Source organism: Amphiura filiformis, unplaced genomic scaffold (assembly GCF_039555335.1).
Source record: "Amphiura filiformis unplaced genomic scaffold, Afil_fr2py scaffold_32, whole genome shotgun sequence".
NCBI lineage: Eukaryota > Metazoa > Echinodermata > Ophiuroidea > Amphilepidida > Amphiuridae > Amphiura > Amphiura filiformis.
Window position 1 is genome coordinate 801,050 of NW_027305496.1, and position 23,148 is coordinate 824,197.

The window sequence follows — 23,148 nt, forward strand, 5'->3', positions numbered from 1 at the left end:
TTACAAAGCGAAATAATCATTTGTCATACTTTACAGCTCTAGCTAATCCTTGTGATCTCTGCCCGTGCCAAAATGGAGGCACATGCTCACCTAATACTAACTGCTACTCATACCAGTGTCAGTGCGCCAACGGATTCACTGGAGCCAACTGTGAGATTGGTAAGTCGTGGTTGATGTGGTTGAGGGGGAGAGGGTGCGTTTGTATAAAAACCGAGTTATAGTTGCGTGCGTTTTACACATTGACTTAATTGAAAAGTTAAAGGTAAAGGAACACCGTAAAACATCATAACGCAGCTGAAAGTCAGTGGTACTGACCGCAACAGTAGTTGCTCCAAGGTATGTTGGAAAAATCTAGTTGACTAGATTGAATTAAATCTACCGTAAAATATGCAATGCAACTCTGCGTCAATTACGTAAGGTGGGTTAGCATATACGTATCCTAGGGAATCCGAATATAGTAAGAATGCGCAGTGATTTGTAGTGCCCATATTAAGCAATTATGGATTAGCAGCCAGATCCTATGTGGGTAAGCTGTATGTATGGTCCATATCTGGGGGCTCAAGTGGGCTCAATTATTTAACGAGAATAACTAGAAGCTGCGCTAGAGCAAAAACTCGTATCGCCGCCAAACACAAATGTACCGGAGTCGAACACCTTACCAATTGGCCTGATTAACATAACCGTACTAAACTACACTACAATGTCTCAACAGCTGGAATGTGTGGAACATGACCACAACGGATTGGATTATTAAGAAGGGTTGTGTGGTGGGTGACCAGGTGTTGGGTATGTGTAACAGGAGTTGTTTTTGTGTGTAGTGGGTGTGTGTATGTGGGGGTGGGGGTTGGTGGGGTGTGTGTGCGGAGTGTGAGTGGGGAGTGTTGAGGTGGGAATGTGACGGTGAGGGTGCTCTCCCGGTATACCCAGGTATTGCACTCCTTAGTTATAGGCGGATCTAACCCATCATCATTCATTTGTTTTATATACAGCACGTACGACCAACCTAAATCTGTGTAATAATTTCCCTTGTTTGAACGGCGGTTCCTGTGTCTCACAGCATAGCGGTTCATACGTGTGTATCTGTAGGTCAGGGTGGGCAGGACGAGATTGTGGAACAGCAATCGGTAAGTCGCACTTATAGGAATTTATTTTTAAATGTTAAAACACTTACACCATCGTTCATGTATTACAGAAATACCTTATAACTGTATTAATACTACCAACAGTCAGCAATACAATCTTGAAACACCGTTGGTAATGGTCGTCACCATCGGTGTCGGCAAGCCAACGTTGTGCTAATTTGGTTCTGCCGATGCTGGCCCCATTATCGGCTAAGCAACATCGGGCCGACTTTGGTTCAACGTCAAAAAGTGTTGTAATCGGCATAAGCACGCCAACGTTGGCCCAATGTTGTTCTGCCGATGTTGGGCAAGATATTGGTTAACCCACATCGGCAAACATTACCTCAACGTCAGAAAGTGCTGCAGTTGATACTGGCATTCCAATGTTGTGGCAAATCTAAATTAACCAACATCGGGCGAAGATTGGACCCCTTTTTGGCTAAGCAACATCGGACGACTTTGGCTCAACGTCAGAAAGTGTTGTAATTGGCTATAGGTTAAATACTACTAATTATCTATTGCACGTTTTTCAATGGAAAAATGGCTAATTTCAGGCGGAATTTTCTCATAAAAATTATTCAGAACTGTCGCACTAAAACGCCACCAACAACTGATAAACTAGATGATTTAGATGCCAAATGATCAAAAACTCAACATAATGTTGACCTGAGCCTTTTTTTGCGCCCTCGAAGCTAAAAGTATTAGGTAGGGCGCATAAAGACCGATGTCATATGATGAGATAAGATACAATTACGAAGCATCAAAAAACAAAATGTACTTTTTGTAAAATCAATTTTTCACAGGTACCCAAGGTATTGTTAGCGCATGTCAGAGCCTTCCATGTCAGAATGGCGCTACATGTTACGAAAGTGCCTCATGCGGTAATCAAGGACTTAGCGAGTACGTATGTGTGTGTAGACCCGGCTTTACTGGACCATTATGTTCACAACAAACAAGTAAGCAAGATGCTTTTAATGTAAATTAAAAGTGGTCATTGAAAGGGTAAAAAGATAAGAGAGACTTTACGAAAGGATGTTTGCAAACTTACCTAGACCTCTACGCCAAGTTCACATAATCTGGTTTTCTTGATCTGATTTTAATACTTTAATACAAACGTTTAACTGGTTACACCCACCAACAACGTGTTGACGTTTAAACTCGGGACATGCGTATCAATAAGCGAGCAGAAGTGCAAGTGACTGCAGCAAAATTTCTCTATTTTGCTGCTGTTGGGTTTTTTGTGGGTTGTTGGTCGTAAAGACTTTAGGCGCTTAATTTAACTAGACATTAATGCATTCGGTAGGTGATGACAAGTATGGATTATGTCAGGAACTTGCCGAAATATCATTATCATGTTATTTTAAAGTAGCTTTATGTTTCAATTAAATAATTATATGAAAATGTAGGCATTGATTATTCCATAAATGTTATTAAACACAGCGTAATAAAATACACACGAAGACCTGAGTGCAAGAAGACCGTAAGTCCACTTGGTCCCTCAACATGTATGCATATGCACTAAAGTTGCGTATAGTTTCTTAGGGTTTTATAATGTTTAATACATGTTCCAGGGTGAAAACAATATGAATGGTTGTGAAATATTTGTTTTGGCCCCTGGACATGTATAAAACATTACAAAACTATACGAAACTATACGCAGCTTTTGTGTATTCATGTTGAGGGGCCAAGTGGACTTACGGTCTTCTTGCGCTCAGGTCTTCACATTCTTTCTTTCGTTCCCCTCTCTCCCATTCCCTCTTCCTTCCTCCCCTTCCCCTCTTCTCCATATAGCCACTGCCTCCCCACCCATCTATTTTTATTCTCTCATACTTTACTCTCTACTATATAGTACCCCACTCACACTCCTTATTCCGCTTCCCAATGGCATTGCCAGGCTTTTTATTTCCAGAAGCTTTTTGAGACGAAAATTGACAAAACCGTAAAATATTACGGCGGCCAGCATCATGATGCAGTCATGTCTATAGTAGAATTCACTACGACTTTTGCAGGACTTAAACTCCATTAAAGCTATTAAACCAAGATAACACTTATTGAAAACAGCTCAACTGATTAAATCAGATCTTCTCTGGTTGTGCACATGTGTCTGTTTTACCAGTTTACCTGTGCGGTATCGCAATGAGCTGGTATGATGGTTTCAGTTGGGTAACCGATTATAAAGGAAACGCAAGGTAACAATGGTATGTTGGCCTTTGTTCACGAAATGAGACAATGGTCTGCTTTTTGTTAACCAGCATACTTGAAAATGATCAACATAATGATTGTTGACTTAACACGGTTTGGAAATAATTTCTTCATAATTTTTGGTGTTATCTGTCGTTTACATATCCTTCCTAAAACACCAAAGTACGAATATTTCCAAACATCTAAATTAGCTAAAAATTTAGGACATGTTACAAAACTATATTTTCTAGAATTTAAAAAGAGTACTTTTAATATTGGCCGGTTATTTTTCACACAGCGACGTTAACTATCAATGTACTATTACCTATAACATACACTAAAACACCAAAGTACGAATATTTCCAAACATCTAAATTATCTTAAAATTTAGGACATGTTACAAAACTATATTTTCTAGAATTTTAGAAGAGTACTTTTAATATTGGCCGGTTATTTTTCTCCCACAGCGACGTTAACTAGCTAAATCCCCATACTCCTAACGTACGCTATTTGTAGAGGTCACGCGTCAATGGTAAGAGCACTGTGTATTGTGTGTAGGAAAACGGACAGTAACTGCAGTATGTCCAATATGTAAAATGCAGTGGCGCATACAGGGGCGGCAAAGAGGTAACTGCCAACTAGTGAGAAGCATTTTACCTCTCTGTGGTATGCTGGCAGCCCTGATATTTAACATTTTGTAAATATTTTGCACTCTTGTAAGTTTCCAGGAGCGTTTTCTTGCCCCCTACCCATGACACACCCACCTCACACCACACCCTTTCCAGACCCTGTTATAAAGTGCCCGCTATGTCAGTGGATAGAGCGGGGGGGGGGGCACATAATTTTCCCCCTACTTCCAATGTCCTTCTCCTCAACTTTACTCCTTGCATACGAGACGCAACTTATGACATGGTTTATTGAAAAATATTTGCAGCTGCTATACTCTTCCCATAATTTAGGATACTGCTAGCTCTTTTAAAAGTAGCCACTTATACGTGAACTTCATCCCCTTCCATTTGAAGTTACCACATATCGCCATTTCGCAAGCGGACAAAAGACATTTCCAATAATTGGTCTTATAACTAGGTAGTACAAAACTTGTACAATTATTGTTCACGGTTAGACTATCTTTTGAACAGAGTGCTCAATCCCAAAAAGGAGGAGAGTATAAAAAAGTATAAACCTCCAACTTCACGAAATAAGGCGATCATCAGACGACACGATGGAGAAAATGGTATGACTATATTTTGTATATTCCTCCGTTCGAAATGGATGGTGATCCAGCCAATTTTTCTCCGCTGTGTCGTCTGAAGATCGCCTTATGGCGTGCCACTCAAAGTAACGACTCCTATTCGAGAAGGTTCATACGTACTTCTGACTTTATACGCTACCCCTGTTTGAGATTGAGCAGTCTGTTTAAATAATAGTCTAACCATAAATAAATGTTGTTATTACGCTCCTGTTATATTTTAAACGACACTATGTTAATTACTTTTCGCCTCCTTCGTCAACAGATTTCGTTCCTACTCTTGATGTCTGCAGTTCGGATCCCTTGTCTTGTCAGAGTGGCGGTGTGTGTTACAATGCATTCTTAACATTTGATCAGAGGACGACTTCAGTCTGTTCTTGCCCTGTAGGCTATACAGGCCAATTGTGTGAGATACAATGTAAGATGCTTTAGCTGCTGTATTAACTTTATTTTTTACGATTAATTATTAACAATATTTTTTCAGAAAATCCTAAATCAAGATAATTAAATTTATGTATTTATGACAATGGTATTTATGTTCACACACGCGCTTTTCACCTTAAATTGCGGACTTACCTCTAACATAGGACAGTTTTCATTCTAAAACTGCTGCAAAAGACCACGAATGCATGATAATGATATTTGCTTAAAACCGTGGACCATACGTATAAAAAACTACAGTCAGCAGTTGATGGATGAAATTCCGTTTCGTATCATACACAAAAACATTTTGGTCCACGGTTAGGCGATGAAAACACGATACACACGTCCGCAGTTCGATAGCAATACACACACTGTCCTCGGTTGGCGGCAAACACACACAGGAGAGGGGGAGGATTGTGTGGTGGGCGGTCGTTAATGGGTGCCGTCGATTTTGCATGTTTTTTTTTCAATGTCACGGCAAGCTGACAGATACAAACACACAATGCATGTATATAAAAAATATTCCAAGATACGAATACAATATTTATCATTTTTGTTAGATTTTGATCCGTGTAGCAGCACCCCGTGTCTGAACAACGGCGTTTGTACCTCACATAATTCGTATTTGACATGTAAATGTCAGACAGGATTCCAAGGCGTAACTTGTGCAGAAGGAGGTAAATACTGGAATGTGTCTATTGAATCGTTTTGGTTTCTAGGGGTCTATTATTTGTGATGCAGCAGTCCATCACATCATATAAAGGGGGACTTTGCGTGCAAGATAGGCCTACATCATTACATGTAAGCTTTTTAAGCCGTGCAGAGTTCGTCAGTTATGACCCCATGATAAGTATGTAGTCGTATTATACATTATTATTATATAAATTATATGATATTATCTAAATATAGAGGCTATTACAAAATTAATTACTTTGATTAATTAATTAATTAATTATGATGACAATGTCTTCCCTAAATTCCACACACGCAACGTCATCCTCACTTCGTCTACCCCCATTATCAAGTGCAAAGTCGTGAAAATTTGTGGAAATTTCGATATTTGCATGCATAATGAGTAGATAGTATAGCAGGTGAGTAAAGGCTTGCGTGGATTGATGTGAAAATGGAAGAAATCAACAGCAGTGGAACAGTTTGACATTGCCAAAAAATATCGGTTTTCACTATCAATACAATGATACTTTCTTTTGACTTGTTTTAAAATGTCACTGTTTAGGTCCAACAACAACAAAAGCGGCGGCTACGGCAGAATCAATCACTACACCAAAGGAACTAGGTACCACTGAGTCATCTTTGATTACGGATTTGTCGATGACAACTGAGTCAGGTACATAAATATAATCCGAACAATTTATATTATGGAACAACCCAAAACGTCGATGAAGTCCTATAATAATTGAAAGTATTTTCGTTAGGGGGATGGTGTAAGAAATTCCAAAAACGTTTGTAGTTAAAACATTGTTCAAGGTGGTTCTTTTTTTTCAAATTTGTGTATTTTCTGAAGTACGATATTGACGTCTCACAGTGGTTGCTTCAAAATTATTTTAAATCAAATCAATATTATTATTGAAACTACATGCATATATCTACAAGATATACTGATTTACATTAACATTTACCTTAACTTTGACTAAACAGCACACAGATAAAACATAGCAATGTAAATACAAACATTGGCTGTTCAAAATCGCTGCAGTACTCGCAACCTGCAAGATCATTCAACTTAATGCAAACAAAAGATATATCCAATAGTACATGTAGCATTATTATAGGCAGTGGTCATTTTCCTTTATGCAGATGTACTGCCGCACTTTGATTCTTTTTTTTAAAGTCTAGTAGGTCCTGATGTTTTTTAGTGAAAAAAAAAAAATGAAAAAAAAAAAATATTTACACAAACCAGCATTAACTATGTTTTTAGGACCTGTTTCGGTCCGTCATTTTTGTTCATCATAAGGACAAACTTCTCTCTTCTCAAGCTGAAGCGGTCTATGAAATCCCCTACGGGGAATATGCTGGTACATATATTGGAGAAACCAGCCGTCTTTTCATAGAAGACCGAAATAAGTTGGAGAAACTTGAAACTAAGCCATACCAGCCAGCCGAAAATCATTTATCACAGATATCCACATATCAGCTATCACCGACCACAATGCCGCTGCCTCTATCCGTCCATCAATCTGAGAAGGTGACACGACCACTAGATGGCTAAAATGTAGCCGATTGGATACACCGAAAAGTAAAATACACTCTTAATAAAAACAAGTGTGCACATTTCCTCAATAATATCTTTGACCAACTCACCACGTCCTCTACGGCATTTCCTGTTGCCTATAAAAGGAAAAAATCAGATGCGATGGGTTTTCAGTCACAGAAACCACTACTGTACTGGTAAAACATCACTAGAATTGTACAAAAAGAAAAAATGTTAACAGTATAATGTTATTGCTTGTTTCGTAATTTAGGGCCAACTACAATGCAAATGGTGGGTACGACAGAATCATCCATTACAACAGAGGAATTAGGTACCACTGGGTCATCTACCATGTCTACGACAACGGATTTATCAATGACAACTAAATCAGGTACAAAATCATATTCAGATTTTCCTGGTACAATGTCCATGTTCTTCTTTCTTATGCTCTGTTTTAATTACCATCCGGTCTGATTTCCACAATTGCGGCTTAAACTGTGTTTTTGTGTCGCATTAATTGTGTTAAATGGCTTTCTGTGATATTCTCTTGCTTTTAGCATATTTAATTTACCGTCATCCTTTCGTTGGCTTTTTTGCGTCCTTTTAACGTACTTGAACAGCATTCTCCGTCTTTCTATGGCTTGGCTTGCTCTGTGTTTCTGTGCCTCTAAGTGGCATTGTCTGGCGTCTAGTGTTCTTAATTTTGTAAGACGTTCTTTAGTGCATCTGTGGATTTCTGCATAATTGTACGGCTTATTGGAACTGTATTATCCGGCTTTCTCTGTGCTTCTGTTGCTTTATCCGACTTGAACGTCAGTCTACGTCATTTTATGTATTTCTATGGCTTCCGCTGTGCTTCTTTGTCATTCTGCTGGTTTTTAAGCGAATGTACTTGAACGCCATTCACGGCTGTTTGATGTATATAGAATTGGCTTCATTATTAACTAAATGCAAACTATAGATGGCGCTATTTATGCTAAATCATATGTCTTTATTTGCAAGGGTTAGGTGATTAATACCGCCATTAAAACAGCAGGAATAGGTTAAACAAGTAACAAGGAAATTTTATAAACATATTTTATCAAACAATAAAAGGAATTATTTGTATTAAAAGCTTGAAAGGGTAATTTCCAGTAACTAAATAGCGCCACCAATTTTGTCATTAATAGATACATTTTATATCCAAAAAAGCTTTAAAAATACTATAAAAGTGAATAATTTTGTTAAAGAGGGTGAATTAAAGTTGAGAACGACTCAAAAGCATCTGTATACATTAGCACGATATCACTTTTAGCTGTTTAAGTCTAAAATTTGGTTATACATGATATTTTGTTTGAAAAAAACTAATAAATGATTCCATCAAACAACCGTATGTTTTTATTGCTTTCGGCGTCATTATCTGGATTGAATGTCATTCTATGTCTGTCTACGTTTCTGTGCTTCTCTTGCCTGTTATGTTATCAGATGCTGTTACCTGTGTTTGTAGCTGTTATTATTCTATTCAATATTGAGCAATAGAAGCCAAATAGTGTGTACATTGGTGCACTCGGCGACATAAATTGGTGTTTTAGATGATCTTACCACGACCCATGTACAAAATTTGTGTTTTCCATATTCAAAGACATATTGGAAGCCATGTACAGGGTGTCCCAAAAAAGAAGCCCGTCACTGCGCCCTCTTTTTCGCCTAGTTCTGAAAAGTTGATCAAATGTATTTTGGTATGTAAAGAAACCTTTAATTGTTAGCTTTGATAAACCAAAACAATTATTTCAATCAGCTCATTACTTTTGAAGATATGCCCTTTTAAAGACAAGTATCCGTTTTCACTCTGTCCACGGATAGCAAACAAAGTGGTTGGGATGGGTCATGCTGTGGAGTGGCCTGCAAGATCACCAGACCTCACACCACTTGATTTCTTCATTTGTGGCAAAATCTTTGCAAACGTATTACTACTATATTCGCAAGTATCCGGCGCACAAGGTTGGTACGCAACGCAATTGATGCAATGAGGACTAGGGCTGAGACCTGCATTCGTCAATGAGGCAACCAGGTAGAGGGCAGAGCAGCACAGTAAACTCAATTAAAAAGAACCAAAGACAAACTAAACAGCCCTTTTCAGGGCTACCTTTTATTTCAAAAAGAGAAATGACTTATGTTGTCAATAAAAAGAAAGCAAGAAACAATAAAGTAAGAAAGTAAGAAACATAATAAAACAAAAAGGCATAAAATAACCGAGAAAAACATAAGTAATTGCAAGTATAGCAAAAGAAGTCCCTTCCCACATCAATTTCACCGAAATTAATGATACTTAACAAAATCCATAACCCATGACCCATCGGTAAAGCCCATTCCCGAAAATAAAGTTGTTATTTTATAAAGTTATCATCGAGGAATGTTTTATGTTCATGCATGGTATATGCACTTTTGAATCTTTGAAGTAGCCAAGCCTCCTCCGTGGATAGAGTGAAAAACGGATACATTTCTTTTAAAGGGCATATCTTCAGAAGTTCTAAAAAGAACATCTATCGATCAATCAATATAAAGGAACACTATCACTAGCCCTCGCATGATATAACCAGGATAATCTCTCATGTCACTCGTGTCTACTTATGCGTTTACATTATGTACAGTCGGGTACAACTTACAACATGAGGCACTTGTCGGATCCTCTAGATGAGTTGACTTCTGACGTCTGGCAGTATTCGCACGAATCATCACAATTTCCATTGTCTGTTGCCTGGCACTTATACTGAATCTATAGCGTATTGTCCCAAAACAATAGGAGTTGTGATTGAATAAAATCTGTTCGACCGATATTTCAAAAGAGTTTCCTACTATTGGCTAGTCTCCTTCACAGCCGATTTCTGTCAGTCCTAACACTTGTCGTTCGCAACAGACCATGAGGTCTAGGAGTGAGACTAAGAATTGGATTGCCACAAGAAAGTCTAAACTCTGATTTTTGTCGAGGAATAAAATGGAAAGATGGTGACTTTTTATACTTTATGCGGCGAGGTGTTACAACGATGAATGTCTTGACATGTTTCGATATCGGGGCCGCGCCGAGGCAATCAGGCTAGCTGTGGTCCACGGCCAATACTATTGGAGCACCATTGGCCTGTTTGCCAAATATGGGCATTATGTTCAATATTTATGAATATTGCATGGTACATGAAGGAAACATACCCGGATGTTGTCCAAATGTGGTTTGAATATACCTTGTGATCGATACTATCGAGTGAGTCTGATATTTCATGAAAGACTGTAGTATACATGGTAGCACACCGCCATCCACAGCCTTCTGTACATCTCAGCGCAACTTAATTCACTACGAAACAGTGGAATGCTTGGTTGAAGTTTTTTTTGTTTTGTTTTGTTTGATGAAATATGACGATAACATATTCAAAGCAATATTAATTGTGATATTTTGGGCTAAATACATTTGTTTAGCAAGATTTCGAAAGTGCGGTTGGCCTATATTCTTCAGTATGTGATTATTACGTAGTCAATGCATCACACACGGGTGAATGGGAGATGTCCTCCAACTTTTTCAATAGTACTTGCCATCTGATATTTTTAGTGTATGACCCCGATTACCTCAGGGGGGGGGGGGTTGCAACAGTTCGTTACAGTTCGCTTAAGGCATATAGTTACAAAGTTATGAAGTTCAGCAGGTCCAAGTTTAATTTGCATGTTATACAGCTATTAATGTTTCTCCGATTTTCGTAATAATGGATACAAACTGTTCTTCAAATTCAAGGGCTTTTTTAAAGATTTTTTTTACTATCTTCGATGTCAAGTTCAGTAGATAGATGATAAATGAATATAAATTCCAGTGAATCCTATGGAATTCTATATAGCTTGTGGCCCTTTGTAGATATCGCAGGTAGCGGGATTTCAGTACCGGTTCCGGTTATCAATGTGTATTTTGCTTGGACGAACACAAGCAACACAGAACTACATCTAAATCACGGCGGTTTCATGGCATAAGCTTAGTTCAGAGGATGGTTTAAGGAAGCCCCATCATGCACTGCAAAAGTGTTATCACTCGAGTTTCAACTGCCACTTTACTTTTCAAATCCCATTGAACTCTGTCCAAAACATGTTGTTTTAGAATTGTGCGTGTGCCATTATTACTTGGTCGATTTCAGAACAAAAGTGATGTGTGTTTAAAGGATAACTCACACCTTCTGTAGATAACATAAAATGTGAAATCGGCATAGGTCCCGTCGGTGAACTGGAGACCGTGAGCCTACTATATATTTTATAATAGTAGGTTCGCGGTCTCCAGTTCGCCAAAGGGACCAATATATCCCACCAGATCCCCCATGAGCAGTATAGTCCACCTGCTCTATGAAAAAGGATATAAATCCAGACCAAATTACTGATAATTAATTACTCCCTTTGGCTAATTTTACTATCAGTTGGCCAATCTCACCCTATGATAAACCACAGTAGACACGTCGGTAGATAGAAAATCGTTATGAATAATGTTATTATGGAACCTGTTGGCACACTTTTCACACCATGTTGATAGCGCTATAGCAGGAGATCAACAGGGGGACATGGAGGGATTAGTGGTTTTGATCTTACTCCATTCCGTTTTGGGCTCTATGGGGGTCAAAAACATGAAAGTGCTCGGATTTTGACAAAAGTGGTCTCACAATTTCAACAATTCAAAAAATACAGTACAAAATTCCAAAATCTAAGCTGTTTCGTTAGCCAGGTAACTCAAATAGGTCAACGTCAGTAGGCCTGAGTGGTTCATTTTCTGAATCTAGATTATTGATTTGGAATGTTTTTAACACAATTTGAGCCAAGCAAGTTTGACATTTGACCCTGTGTTTTCAGATCCACCAAATCCAGCAAATTGTACTTTTAGCTACGACAAGGCACCACTTTGTGGGTATACTCAAGCAACTGATGATGACTTTGACTGGACTTGGCATAGTGGTGAAACACGCTCAACTAACACTGGCCCGTCCGGTGACCACACAACTGGAAGTGAGTACAACCTAAAAACAACAATATTGTGATAGAAAACTGTTAAGTTTCTTATTAATTCCTAGCATTCTTTTCCTTAGGAAACATTTCTCCGAGCAAACTAACATTGGGCTAACGTTAACAGGCAACACTGACACCATTAAAGTATGTTTTCACTTATACAATACTTATTTTGTGTGTTGATAGCTTTGGAGTTAATTTTTACATTGTTACTTAAAAAGGTGGACACTACATGTATACCGAGACAAGTAGCCCCAGAGTTGCTGGCGACGCTGCTCGTTTGATAAGCCCTTTATTTCCTCAAAACGTGGGCAGCAGAGCTTGCATCAATTTCTGGTGTCACATGTATGGAACTGATATGGGAACATTGAGAGTATATGCTAGGACAGCTGTTGGAGGAGATACTGAGTTGTGGTCTACATCAGGAGACCATGGGGATCAATGGTTCTTTGTGTCTCTGTCAAACTATGCCCCACAAACGGACTTTCAGGTTAGATAAAGTAATGTAATATTCCTTGCATGTAACTTGGAATTGAGTATACCGAACTATTGTAATATTAGAAAGCCTTTATTTTCATAAGATGTAGTTCGAATATAATGTGTGCTTTACATTCCTATTTGATAATTATAAAAAGGAGTCATGCTATTTTGATCCAAAAAATAAACACCATAACCTACATCATTTGTACGAAATATCGCTAGAATAAGGAAATGTATGTATGTATGTATGTATATCTGAAACTCCCGGAGGAACTCGGCAGGGGCTTTGCCATCACGCCAAGCTGACACAAGGTCAATTTCTACAAACATATTTACGTCTGTTTGGAAACATCATAGCCTGGTGGATCATTTTTAGGACGGTACAGTGATTACTCTTGGGTCTATTGAGTGGAGGCAATGGCCGAGATGGGGTTCGAACCCACAACCTTGCGATCATGAGTCCAATGCTCTAGCCACTGTACCACACGACCCGTTGTTCATCGATACTTTCTTGTCTTGACTATAATATCGTAATGTCCTTCTATTTATATTACCATCTACTTATACATTATTACTCGGCTATAACGCCTACAGCACGTCATGTATTTGCCGACCGCTCACCTGGATTCATTTTAAAAATATGTTTATAAAATTTCCTTGTTGCTTGTTTCAACTATTCCAGCTGTTTTAATGGCAGTATTAATCACCTACCTCTTGCAAATAGAGAAATATTATTTAGGATAACTAGCGCCATCTATAGTTTGCATTTAGTTAATAATGAAGGCAATTCATCAAACAACCGTGGCATTTGCTTGAATATTAATGTCTTCGCAACCAACTTGCTTATCATTATATGTTCCGAAGAGACAACTCGGTTCTCTCACTGATTATTATCGTCTTGACTATCCCATTAATAGATATAACTGATGATAGAACTTTCACAGTTTCATAGTGGAATAAGTCCCCCTTAACCTGCAGTTTGTATTTTAAGATGCACCTTCAAATGTAGTGGTAGTAGTAAAGATTTGTTTGTTTGTTTGTTTTTACTAAGTACTAAGTACTAAGTTAGGATTTAACCATGTTTAGAAACTGTGGGAACAATTTTGCATTTAAATTCTAAACACGAGTTTCGGCAGTCTACATATAGATTAATGCTTTGAATTTCAGGTAGTTTTTGTTGGATACAGAGGGTCAGATTTTCGCGGAGACATTGCGTTAGATGACATTGAAATTTCTGGTTGTGGTAAGTGTTCTTACTGGGTTTTTACTTTGATTGCGTTGTTTCTTTTGCCTTAAAAGATACTAGTTATCCACCAACAGAGTACGCATTCGTTAATTAAACAGATGTTCATGATTGTCCACTGCCCTTAACGTACAAGTTGTGTAAATGTTAGGATTAGGAAAACAGTTTATTTAATTTCTCTTTTACTGCCAGCGTCAAAACTTCCTTTAATATTGGATGTCCCAGTAGCATCCTAATTATACAGCCATAGAATTATGAATGGCAGCAAAATTAGGAACGTGGACTGAACCTACAGAACAAAACCGGACCACACACCCAGTGCGTGTGTGTGTTTCATTAATACTTTTAAATGATTAATCATTGTAATTTGTATTTTTTTGGCTAAGATAGAAACAAATTCTGTGATTTTAAATATTTATGTGGGCTCTTCAACTTGTTGCTGTAATTTTTCTAGTTTAGTGCCGATTTTAAACAATTGTGACTTTTAAATAGTTTCTGCGAGTTAAACTCTTGGGCGGTTTCGGATTCTTTTTGACAATTTTCCAACAATAAAAACTTGCCATTGGGGAATACATAACTGTGTACACGAGGAAGACGCCGGTGTTGCATGTATAGATGGCGAAGGAGCGTTTTAATTCATTTGTTCTTGATTTCTTTAACTTGGTGGTCCTATACGGGAGTAAACAGCTAAGGCCATAATATGTAATTCCGATGTCTCATCATGGTAATAAAAATAAATCTGCACCAAAACGTAGTCCAAATCTAGTTTCTATGCTTGTTAAATTAGGTTCAACTACACCTGTGTCAGAGACAGAACCGTCCACAACGACATACCCATCAACTACAGCAGGACAAGGTAAGTGTTCATTACCAGATGATAATTCCCAAAGATTAAGTGGAATAGTGTGGAACAAAAACTATTTCTTGAAGAAAAGTACGTGAAAAGCAGAAAGCAGCACCATTGTGGGAATTATCACATATGTAAGAATCGTGTATGCATTATCATATATTTCCTGTGCTGGGTGCCAATTACTGGGCCTGTGAATGTGGTCCAGAAAGCTATTCCAAGTCAGTGCGTTGGGTACTGACATGTGTTTAGAGTAGAGTATTTTTGAGCTGAGTTTATTTCCACTTGGTTGAGTTGACAGTTCAGTTTGAACAAAATATTAGTAAGGCTTATGAACGCAAAACTTAAACATATACCGACCTCTTGTGTGTTCCATAATGGAACTGTGATACATGTTTATGCGATTCCGCATTTACACCCAATATTATTTCCAAGATGTTTGTTTTTGTTTTGGTACTTGATTTTATCCACAAGATTAACAAATACCCTATGGAAACTCCATCTTACCAACCAACGGGATTTTTTATTGGTTTTATATGTAGGATATGTAGGCCTACTATTAAAATGATTAAATCAGGCAACCAGAGAATTTTTAAATGTGAAAATGCATTCCCATCGAAGAAACAGTGACTATCTTTAAACTCTAAGGTCCGTATGCACAAAAGAGTTAGACCATGTCTAAAGTTAGACCTGGTCTAAGTGGAATTTAATTCCATCAAATATTGTCCTTTACTATTATTTCCTTCCATCAGTAGCTAGTAATTTCTAAAGATGTTAATGCATCATCATCATCAGTCGGCTGCGGAGCAGGCGACTACAAGCTTTCTCCAACTAATGCGATCTTGGGCAAGCGAATTTTGTTTGGCTGCATCATCCCTTCAGTATCTCCCAGGAGGTGCTGGACATAATGTAAGTACAGTGTGCGTGGCCGTCCCGGTTTCCTCTTCCCATGTGGTGGAATATAAAGCGTATATTCTTGCACAGGCTCGCCATCTTCAAGACGCAGTATATGGCCGAGAAATTTGAGTTGATGAATCTTGACTCTGGCAACCAGTGGAGTGGTATTGGTCAGGTTGTAGATGGTTTCATTTGGAATCCGATCCACACGTTTTATGTTTAACATGACCCTGTGGCAAGATGTTGCAAATGCATTGATCTTGTTTTCCATGTCCTTGGTAATTACCCATGACTCGCACCCGAACAGAAAGACAGTAACACACGTTGTCTGAAACAGCTTGATTTTTGTTAATGCAAAGTTCAAAAATAATACAAAATACCTTAAGGGAAGGGGTATGAACGTTTGGACAGTATTTATTGTGGGACATTAGAGATCATCAGACATATCGAATTGCATTCTGAATATGAAGAATGGCCTTCTGATATCAAATAATTTTGATTTTTTGAAGTAATACACATTTTATGGCAGATCATTAAAAATTTATATTTTTGATATTTAACAGTACTCGAAGTAAACTTTATAAATCTGATAATTTTTACCTAAAGTGTATGTATGTGGGATGAAAAGTCGACGATCAATTGAAAATGTTGACCTTTAGTATTGAAGATATGGATTTTTTTCCCAAAACACCAAAAAAAAATTAGGTCTTTTTGGAAAAAAAATCCATATCATCAATTTGAAAGGTCAACATTTTCAATTGATCGTCGGCTTTTCCTCCCAGCTACATACACTTTAAGACTATATCATTAAATTTATAAAATTTACTTCGAGGACTGTTATATCTCCAAAATGTGAAAAATATCAAATTTTAATAATTTGCCATAAAGTTTGTATCATATCGTGAATTTCATAAAGAAAGACATTCTTTGTCACGGTTGTTCGATGTATATAGAATTGGCTTCATTATTAAGAAAATGCAAACTATAGATGGCGCTATTTATCATAAATTATATTTCTTAATTTGCAAGGGGTAGGTAATCAATACTGCCATTTAAACAGATGGAATAGGTGAAACAAACAACAAAGAAATTTTATAAACATATTACATCAAAAAAATAAAAGGAATTATTTTTATTAAAAGCCTGAAAGAGTAATTTCCAGTATCTAAATAGCGCCACCAATCTTGTAATAAATAGATACATTTTATATCCGAAAAAGCTTTAAAAATGCTGTGAAAGTGAATAATGTTGTAAATAAGGGGAAATTAAAGTTTAAAATGACTCAAAAGCATCTGTATACATTAGTATAATACGGCTTTTTAAACTGTTTAAGCCTAAAAATTGTGTTGTACAGGATGTTTTTTTTTTTGAAAAACTAATAAATGATCACATCAAACAACCGTGTTGTATTCAGAATGCAATTCGATAGGTCTGATGTGCTCTCATGTCCCACAAAAAATGATGTCGAAACGCTCAAAACGCTCATTCCAGTTCCCTTAAGCAAATGTAAAGGACAGTGTCCTTTCTTCTGAGACTAAATTTCACTTAGACCAGGTCTAACTTTAGACCCTGTCTAAATCTTTTGTGCATACGGACCTTAGGACACTTGTTATATAGCACAAATTAGGTAAGATATTAACTATTATGTTATAATCCTGTCAATCAGGTAGTGTAGAAAATTATCAAAGGTCATTCATCAAATTTCAATTTTAGCTTTAATTTAGTTTCTTTATAATACATATACGAATTACACAAAATGAGCTATATAACGGAATATCCGAGAAAGCTAGACCGCAAACAATAAAAAACAAAAATGACTGCTTTTACGTCTTATATTAAATGTGAACATTTTGATCTAGTCTCACTATGCTTGTTCAATTAGGTTCAACGACACCCATGTTAACGACAGAACCGTCCACAACGACATACCCATCTACTACAACAGGGCAAGGTAAACTCTTATTACCAATTCTCCAGAGGTGTTTCATCTTGATGTGTTCATTACTTACTTCATGCTAAATGTATGTGGTACGACAGGACATATAAGTACCACAGATTCTTCTACGACAACAGAGACAATCAATAACTGGATTCATGTCTGTAAATTCATCATATTTTTGTAATGTCTGCGTCTTGTGTGCCGAAATATGTAAGGGAACAATCCAAAAGTTCGATGAAGTCGTATAAACGAAAGTCCTTTCGTTCGGAAGGGAGGGGGTGAAAAAGTCCGATTACGCTTGTAAAAAAAGTACACTACGCAAAAAAGTTTCTTTATGGTTAGGAAATTTACCCGCTATTAAAATCTAGCGACTAATTTTGTACGTTTGCTAAATAATCGCATGCGGGTGATTGTCCTGCGCATTTTGACACCTCAATTACTACTCTACGACACTCCTGAGAAAAGATATGAAGGTCGAAAAATGAAAATTGCAATATGCGATTATTTAGCAAACTTACAAAATCATTAGATAGATTTTAATAGTGGGTAAATTTCCTAACCATAAAGAAACTTTTTTGCTTAGTTTAGTTAAAACATCGGTCAAGTTGATTTTCTGAAGGATTTGATATCTATTTTTTTAGTATTTTCCGAAGTACGATATTTACATTTTACAGTGGTTGCTTCAAAATGATTTTAAATCAATATAGAGTGCAGTACTCGCAACCTACAACTTGTAAGTTCATTTAAAAGCAGCTGTACCGCACTTTGATTCTTTTTTATTAGAAAATCCAGCAAGTCATTTTTGTGTGCTAAACAAGGTATGAAGCAAAGTATTTTATAATAAAATAAGAATATATGTTTCTTCCAATATATGTTTCTTCCATAAACGTGATCAATATCTTATTGTTGCACCTCCTCCCCAACCCCACCCACCATAGCGACGGCCTTGTATCCTATGAATACGGGCTGGACTTTTCAATATTTGACACTTACGTTAGAGGGGAGGGGGAGAGGGTTAGCATTCTAACGAAATACTTCATCGAACTTGCTGGTTATTCTCTAACAGTACTTTTAACTCGCACTGTTTGTATTGTCCACTGACATTTAAAATGCGCCATTTGTCTGGGTTTTTTTTCCAGATCCCTGCATACCTGGTGACTTTGCCTGTTCTCCTTACGGACCATGCATTCCAGACTTCTTCGTTTGTGATGGCTTTCCAGATTGTTGGGACACCATGACAGATGAAATAGATTGTGAGAATAAGTAGTAGTAGTTTGATGGCATGTAGAATGTAGTGATTTAAAAAAAAAAAAGTGAACAATGATACCGCTATTTATCTTAAATCTTGTTTGCATCTTTAAAAGGGTTAGACACTTGTATAATCGTATAAGAACAAAAAAAAAGACTAACAAATGGCAAGGACATTTTCAAAAAACTTTTTACCATAAAATGTAATGAATAAGTCATATTAAAATTTAAAATACATGTAAATAGCGCCTTCAATTTGTACACAAATGTACAGGTTATAGAATAAAATACAACAAAAAGGGATAAAAAGATGAATATTTTGATGAAGAAGTAAACATCTATTTTAAAAATTGCTGTTTTATATCTGTTGGTATTGTCCATTGCTAGAATTGAACATTACATAATGTTTAGTTAGAAAAATAATAAATGACCGCATCAAACAACCGTGATAGCAACTGATATCGGATTTAGTATTTATTTCTCTTGAACCAGACACTGACGGTAAAATTGTTCACTAGATTTTCTTTGTTCTTTCAAAAAAGCCTAGGCCCATCAGAATCAATACATTACTCCACATAGAGCGACCGTTTAAACAAACATAAAACAAAATATATGATGGGATAAGCAAAAATAGTCTGATGTCGATCAAAATCAAAATGCAGTTTTCAATTTAATTACATGAGCCAATCTAAAAGCTTTATTTTCCTGAAAATCCCATCATAGACTTACAGTTTCAGAGATATGGTCATTTTAGTATTGCTCATAACAGTGAAATACTGCTTATATCTCAAAATCAATATTTCCGACATCTGACTCATTATGCTTGATCACATCACATATCAACCTGTCGTAAGTGGAACAATGGGATGACACTCGTCTATCGTTGCAATAAGCTTTGTAAGATTGGAAACTCATAAATTTCAGAACAAACAATATATTGAAAAATCAGTCATACAAAATGCAAATAACGAAAAACTTGTAATACCATTATTATACATGCATCTTATAGATGAGGTGACCTCAATGTTTATCAACAAAGGCAAGGGACTGGTATATCTTTATGCTTGAATAGACCCCATGCAACCTCTACACTGTTTTTTAGTCTTATTGTGATGTGGCGGGAGTTTTAAAAACACAAGCCCTGAACAAAATATGATGCGCACGCATACTGCTAGGCAAAAAACAATGGAAATTGTTATGATGCGTGCGCATACTGTCAGGCATTGACGTCAGAAGTCACATCATTTATATCGACTTCTGTTGTGCGTCATGTACATCCTTAAGCGGTTTTAACACGGTTTAAAAAAAAAAATTCATCTCAAAATAACATAGGTCCATGTCCCAGAGAAGATGACTTTAGATGTGGTCTTGGCGATGCATACATATTGTTTACGTATTGTATTGATGCGCACCTGGTTTGCGATGGAATCGATGATTGTTATGACAATTCCGATGAGATCAATTGTAAGATGGGTTTATGTATTGTTTTTTGGTTTTTTGTTTTTTTTTACGTTTCGTTTTTTTTTTTTTTTTTTTGTGTGTGTGTTTTTTTTGTGTGTGTGTGTTTTAAACTTAATTAACTTAAACTTAATTTGTACTTGAATCAAACATCTATTCAACAAAGTACAAAATGACAGATATACAAACGGTGGAAAGGATTGGATTGAATGAAAAATATGAATAATAATAAGAAGTTTGACACCAAGAATGGCTCCTTTAATATTCTTTACACTCTTGAAAGTACGAATTTAATAATAATAATAATTATTATAACACTCTTGAAAGTAACAATTCGACAACAATATTTAAAAAAGAGACTGATGTTGTGATCAATTGAATATTTTAAAACTTTTAAAACAGTATTTCTGTTTATTTAGGTCCAAGCAACCCAATGTTTACGACAGAATCGATCGCTACGACTGAATCATCCACTGCAGCAGAGCAAGGTAAAGTCTCATTACCAATTCTCCTGAAGACTTTCATACTGATGTGTATCTGTCCCTTAATATAATTATCCATGTACGTGGTACAACATAACATAATAAAAATAATTGTTGGTACAGCTGATTTAGCTCCAACAACATACAAATCTTGAGTTTGATCAAAAGTCATTCACCCAATTTAAATTTTAGCATTGATTTGCGGTCTTTATGTTATCCCGCGTAAGTGGTGTTAACCTCGTGCGCACGGCTACGTGGTTCGTTAGGGTGTCCTGGAACACCTCCTTCCTTTACGGGAAAGGAAGTAGTAACCAGGACTTGCCCAGGACAGTAGAAATGGTTCAAGAAACTGGTACTGTGAGAGCATGGCAAGGCATGGACATGCTGGAGCGGGTAGCTCTTCTGACTACAAATGGCTTTGGTAAGAGTGCCTTCAAATCTGGTGGGCACAAGCTGGTGTGCATTTTGTAGAGGACTGTAAACTGAGAAACAAGATTAAAATAATACGAATGTCTGTATAATTCATTCGATTCGTCATTTTTTTCCGCATACTGAATAAAAGTTAAAGACTGAATATGATAGTGCAAAAGACAAATATTTAGATTGTTGGGAGATAAATTAGACAAAATAATGCACGAGCGCTGATGTTGATGCGTCTAATGCACGAGCCCCGAAGGGGGGAGTGCATTAGACGCATCCATTTGTGGCGGCCATTTTGGCGGCCATCTTGAATACAACGAATTCCCCAAGGAGGATTTCTTCGGATTTTAGATATGATGTTCTATGATGTATTCTGCTTGTCTGGTGCAAAAATCAGCCTTTTACCAATTTCTTCTGGGTCAAAATGCCCAACGACCATACTAACCCGCCAGAAAAATGAATCAATCCTACCCGACGCGAACGCGCGCGAAACACTGCGCGAAGTACGCGGAGTGCACAATATACACAATCAATGCATGTTTCATATTTTTCTAACGCTTGCACTGATTGGTTATCGCTATCACAGAGTGAATACCCTTTAAATTTGGTATCTTGTACTATTTTTGCCCATGATCGGGATGAATTTTTGTGGAAAACGGGCTCCTTGTCCCTTTTCTTTTCCTCTGTCTTCCCGATTTTATCTTTTTTTTTTTTTTTTTTGTAAATACACTTTTCAATTTCATTTTTGGTGGGGGGGGTTGTGCTGTTAAATCTTCTGCTCTTTCTCTTGAAAAGACGATAATAATTCTTATCATTAATGTGTTAAATGAAATATCAGTATCAAATATTTGAATACTATGTATGTTACCGTATCTGAAAAGACAACCCATTCCACAGTTTATCTCGTCTAACACGATCAAATGCCGAACGAATATTTTAAGGTGTGCGTATAATGCACGCAGTCTGTCGTAAATCTCAATGATGGAGATAATAATTGCGGTGACTATTCGGATGAGCAATCTCGTCCCACGTGTAAGTTACAGATTGAAATGCATGCTTACAAACAGAATCGCGCATAAGATGATGTATATGTTAATAAATGCGTACCATTTGTTGGGAGTGAAATTATACAAAATAACGCATGCGTTCTGAGATGTTGATACGTCTATTGCACGAGCACCGAAGGGCGGGGGGTGCATTAGACGCATCAACGTATCAGTTCAAGTTATTATTATTTTGTACAATTTCCTGAGCAACAGGTGATACGCATTTATTAACCTATTTCATACACGAGAACAAATCTCGTGATTGTTGTTATTTCCATAACAAATATGTCACTACAATTGTTGGAAAATGCGAGCAAATATAAATGCATCCACCCGCAAGAAAAATGAACGCGTCCAAAGGCACCGCGAGTACTAAGCGGAGTTCGCGCCCGTGCAATTATACAATATTTATGCACGGCTAGTAATCTACTAACGGATGCTCTGATTGGTTCTCACTATCAAGTACCAGTACCTTAACTTTGCATCGCAACACCACCTACACCAAAAGCTAGGGGTAGTTAGAACACTTTTAGACAGAAAGGACGCAATTGTTACAGAAGAAGAAGACAAGCAACAGGATGAAGCAAGAGTAAGACAAGCATTTAATCGCTGTGGATACCCCAATTGGGCCATCGAAAAAGTCAAACAACAGATGACAGATAAGAGCAAAGCGAAAAAGAAACAAAAGGACAAGACCGCAGAAAAGAGCAATGGAATGGTAGTGATTCCATATGTACAAGGCGTGTCGGAAAGGTTGCAGCGAGTTTTCAAGACACACAACATCCAAACCGCTATGAAGCACATAACACTTTGAAAAACAACCTTGTGCACCCGAAGGACAAAATAGAAGACGCGAAAACGTGTGACTGTGTTTACGAGATCCCATGTCAAAATTGTAACAAGT

General features: G+C 37.2%; 1 protein-coding gene across 5 annotated transcripts in view; it reads left to right on the forward strand.

The window, feature by feature from the left end:
* Positions 1-23,148, forward strand: part of LOC140143920 (uncharacterized) — a 65,795-nt gene that overhangs the window by 18,867 nt on the left and 23,780 nt on the right. For 3 of the 5 annotated variants that reach the window (XM_072165758.1, XM_072165760.1, XM_072165759.1), the window contains exons 13-27: positions 37-159; positions 990-1,124; positions 1,925-2,077; positions 4,817-4,969; positions 5,535-5,651; positions 6,209-6,319; positions 7,455-7,574; positions 12,032-12,184; positions 12,406-12,674; positions 13,832-13,907; positions 14,695-14,763; positions 17,534-17,602; positions 18,730-18,843; positions 20,171-20,302; positions 20,716-20,784. In XM_072165758.1, coding sequence (XP_072021859.1) covers positions 37-159; positions 990-1,124; positions 1,925-2,077; positions 4,817-4,969; positions 5,535-5,651; positions 6,209-6,319; positions 7,455-7,574; positions 12,032-12,184; positions 12,406-12,674; positions 13,832-13,907; positions 14,695-14,763; positions 17,534-17,602; positions 18,730-18,843; positions 20,171-20,302; positions 20,716-20,784 — 1,863 coding nt within the window. The remainder of the gene's footprint in view (positions 1-36; positions 160-989; positions 1,125-1,924; positions 2,078-4,816; positions 4,970-5,534; positions 5,652-6,208; positions 6,320-7,454; positions 7,575-12,031; positions 12,185-12,405; positions 12,675-13,831; positions 13,908-14,694; positions 14,764-17,533; positions 17,603-18,729; positions 18,844-20,170; positions 20,303-20,715; positions 20,785-23,148) is intronic. The other 2 variants (XM_072165761.1, XM_072165762.1) reach the window with 2 other exon arrangements.